This window comes from Camelina sativa, chromosome 10, assembly GCF_030686135.1.
Source record: "Camelina sativa cultivar CO46 ecotype springtype chromosome 10, ASM3068613v1".
In the NCBI taxonomy this organism is placed as follows: Eukaryota; Viridiplantae; Streptophyta; class Magnoliopsida; order Brassicales; family Brassicaceae; genus Camelina; species Camelina sativa.
Window position 1 is genome coordinate 13067100 of NC_141889.1, and position 3782 is coordinate 13070881.

The 3782-nt window shown below is 32.2% G+C and overlaps 1 protein-coding gene across 6 annotated transcripts; it reads right to left on the bottom strand.

Annotated features, from left to right (window-relative positions):
- Positions 1-275: 275 nt before the first annotated feature.
- LOC104718906 (nudix hydrolase 7) lies at positions 276-2700 on the bottom strand. Of its 6 annotated transcripts, XM_087468203.1 has the most exons (10): positions 2492-2644; positions 2303-2377; positions 2042-2189; positions 1894-1959; positions 1653-1793; positions 1475-1552; positions 1070-1120; positions 948-982; positions 751-862; positions 276-644 (listed from the first exon to the last, which is right to left on the bottom strand). In XM_087468203.1, the coding sequence occupies exons 3-10, from the start codon at positions 2183-2185 to the stop codon at positions 423-425; spliced, it is 849 nt and encodes a 282-aa protein (XP_087324329.1). In that variant the 5' UTR covers positions 2186-2189; positions 2303-2377; positions 2492-2644; the 3' UTR covers positions 276-422. The 6 variants fall into 6 exon arrangements, with proteins under 6 accessions (XP_087324329.1, XP_010435025.1, XP_010435029.1 ...); XM_010436723.3 differs by lacking the exon at positions 2303-2377 and having other exon boundaries at positions 2545-2700; XM_010436727.3 differs by lacking the exon at positions 2303-2377 and having other exon boundaries at positions 2042-2185; positions 2545-2697.
- Between the last annotated feature and the right edge of the window lie 1082 nt (positions 2701-3782).

Below are 3782 nucleotides of genomic sequence, written 5' to 3' on the forward strand. Positions count from 1 at the left end.
GAGCCCCAAATCAATACTTAATCACTACTCTGATAATTCAACCAATCACTAGCTACTACTGCCTTTGTGACAGGCTGACAGCTATGCGGAGACGCAACGTTGCGACGACCCAATTTTGTTTTTCCCTATTGTTTATAACACAACAGGCAATAACAGTTTGTGGGGCTTCAACGAGGTCCTATGTTATATAATAGCACCCTTGAAAGCCCTTAACACTTTTTTTAGATTCTACATTTTCATCACCAGTGTGTAGTGCACTTAGGCAAGAATACAACTGAGAATTTAAAATCAGGTTACGGTTGAAGAATAAATCAAGTACTGGAGTATATCTATAAAAAGCACTTAAGCATTGGGAGAAGGAATCAATAACTGAAAATAGAATAAAAGACTACGAGTTCAAACAGAATGAGATGAGAATGTTATCAGAGAGAAGTGGAGGCTTGGTCACGCGATGCTTTAAGGCGATTGGCGTGATCAGCATTGCAGTAGAGAAAGCTCTTTTTACCAGATGATGTGCTAGTTGGCACAATGGAGAATCCCAAGTAATCGTCCTCACATTTCTTTTGGCTGATGTCAGCCATGAACTTGAACATTTCGTTCTTCTGGTTAAACGGTTGGTCTATGTATTCTTGTATCGGCATCCACTATAAAAACAATATAACAGAATTGGAGATAAGAGTTAAGTAGTGTGATAGTAGTAACAACACTTCTTGCTTATCATCAACTATATATCAAAATGATTATATATACCTTAGCATCCAAGATCTCAGAGTTTTGTTTAGTGATTTCATAGGAGCGAGGAGTTAAGACACACAAGAAAAACAGATCCGATTTCTTTTTCAAGAATGCATTGTGGCTTTGTCTGCAAATAGAAGATGAATCAATCAGAAACTGATGCGCTAAAAGCCTGACCAAATGTGTCCAAAGAAATGACACAAATCATTTACCTGAAAGACAATACTTCAACAAAGTCTGCAATAATCTGAAGTTACAAGAACAGAACACACAGATTTTAGATAGCAAGTAAAAGATGGATGCATATTTTTCTTGCTGAAAGCTAAATACTTACTCCAGTTTCTTCTTCCAGTTCCCTAACTACTCCATCACAGATATCTTCACCCTGAGAAATTGGAAAATTTAGTTAAGAGGTAGGAAAGAAAGATCAGAACTAGAAGATATCATCAATCCTCTTTATAGGGACCAATTTTTAACACTTAATGTTTGTATGACCTCAGAATTATGTAATATACCAAGCTAACTAGCTAAGTAGTGTAAACACTTCAGGGTTCTGTTCATGTAAACTGCTTTTCTAATTGATAAAGCGTGATAGACTTGAGTTAAGAGACTCTCAACTCTCAACCAAATGTCCTAACAAACCCTATAAAATACTCCCCTAAAACCCTATTTCTAGGTTTAACTCATCATGTACTGCAACATTAAAAGAACACACAATTAAAAATGTGATTAGAATCACCTCGTTGATAACACCGGTAGGTAGCTTCCACACATTAGTACCTCTGAAACGACCACCTCTTTCCTGGACAACGAGGACCTGCTCATCGAAGTAGTTCATCTCGGTTTTAGATCAAACTCATAAACAAACACCAAGCGTAAAACTAGAGTGTTAGCTACATGTGCAAAAAGATATATACTTGGGCAGTCTTCTTGTTAAAGACCAAAGCACCAACACCTACAACATGAGAAGCATTTGCTGGGATGGTATCAACACTAGGAGAGATCCAAGATACAAGCATCAAGTAATCAGGTTCGGCGTGGTGATATCTAAACCCTTCCTAAAGAAAAATCACCCAACATATATAAGCACTTAATTCTCATATAAAATTCAAAAACAACATAAGATGCAAATCTCATCATCATATAAAACCCTCTTACAGTAACTGCAGCCTCCACAAGATTGGCTAATTGAATAGGCAGCTTTATCCAAATTCCTTTCTTACCCTACAAATAAGGTTTTAAAAGACTATTTTGCAAAAAAAAAAAAAAAAGATTTGTGTATTATAAAGCTTGAATCACAAGTAACCTCGTCTCTCCAATGCGAAAGCGAAGCCCTAAGCCGTTGTGTAAAAACCTCAGCACTCATGGGTTCTTCCATGTTTACCGTAACGCCATCGTAGTTGTCAATCTCTCCATCAAGTAAACTGATCTGCTTAGCTCTACTTTCCATCTGACTGACATCAGTATGAAAAAAACCACTTGACACTCTCTACAGCAGGACTTAACCGAAAAAAAAACATTCTATAACTAAAACTCAAATCTCAAACGTTCAGTTAAAGCAGCTTACCACAAACAACAATGGCGTAAACAGAGCCTAAAGCTCTTTCACAATAGAAGAAAAGATTACAGCTTTATGCAAACCCTTGTCTCAAAATCGACCAAGATTGAAACTTTAAGTCATAAATTTGAAAAAAACTCTAATTCAAAGTCTCGAATCTAATTGCAAATTCCGGTGATGAAAAGCCAATATCATTACCGGCAAAAATTGAAGAATTAGGTAGCAGATGACGATGACGAGCTATGACTTACTCACACAGAATCAGAGACGTCGTTAATGGCAGATCTCTCCCCGAGGCGGCGACGGCCAACGGAGATGGCGTGAGGAGAGGAAGAGAGAGACGTTAAGTCAAGTGAGGGAGATGGAGAAAGGAAAGAAAGAAAAAAAAGGAACCTTTTTGTTTTGTCAGTTTGACATTTTTCTCCTTTTTATATAGTCATTTTTTTTTAATTAATTGAAAATGGCATGATGGTTATTATTATTCTCATTTACAGGTTAATTGTACTTTAATGAAAAGATTTGGATTGTTACTGTTTGAATCTCGTTTATGTTTGAGATTGGATTTGGATTCTAGGTAGTCGTTTATGTTTCTTTGTAGACATTAAAACGCTTATATGATGTTTAGACGACAATTTTGATCGTTTGAATCTCGTTTTAATGTTTTTTTTTTTTTTTTAATTTTATTTTCAACTACATAAATTTGAATTTTATTAATTTTTCTTTCCATACACATAACAAACGTTTATGTGTTGTTTAATAATAGTTAAATATATTTTTTGTCTAATTTTTGTTTGCAATTTGTTTAATATTTTTTTTAATAAATAATTTTTATGTTTATATAATATTATATTTACTAGGACTCAGACCCCCACCCACATTGCGGAGGAAGTATTTTAGAAAAAAAAAAAATTAAATTTAAAATTTAAAATTATACATTATGAAATTGTTTGAATGTAATAGAATAGTTTGAATACATCAACTATTACTAAAAACATAACTATCAAAATGAAAACTTATAACAAAAAAGATTATGTGGAATAGACACAACTTTGCAAAACATATTGTTTAAAGTATTATAAATATATGATATTTTTATAAAAAAATTATGATAAAGAGCTACAATTAAAAAAATTATTATGACAAAGTGATCTTAACTGAGAATATTGAATCAACGGTTGTAATGAGTAAATGTAATTTTTTTATCAAATAACTATAATTAAAAAATATATTTAAACTGTATTAACGAAAAATTAAAATTAAAATACACAACTCTTAAAAACTAAATAAAATTAATTTTAAATATTAAAATAGTTTTTAACGAAAAGTTACGATAAATAGACACAACTGTAAATTCTATAATAAGTTATTAAATTTCTATATTACTATAATCATTTATAAAATTTTAGTTATATTATAGAATAACATTAAATATTATATATTAATATTCAAATTATTTAGATTCAACATAAAACGAAAAATTTGTTTTAAC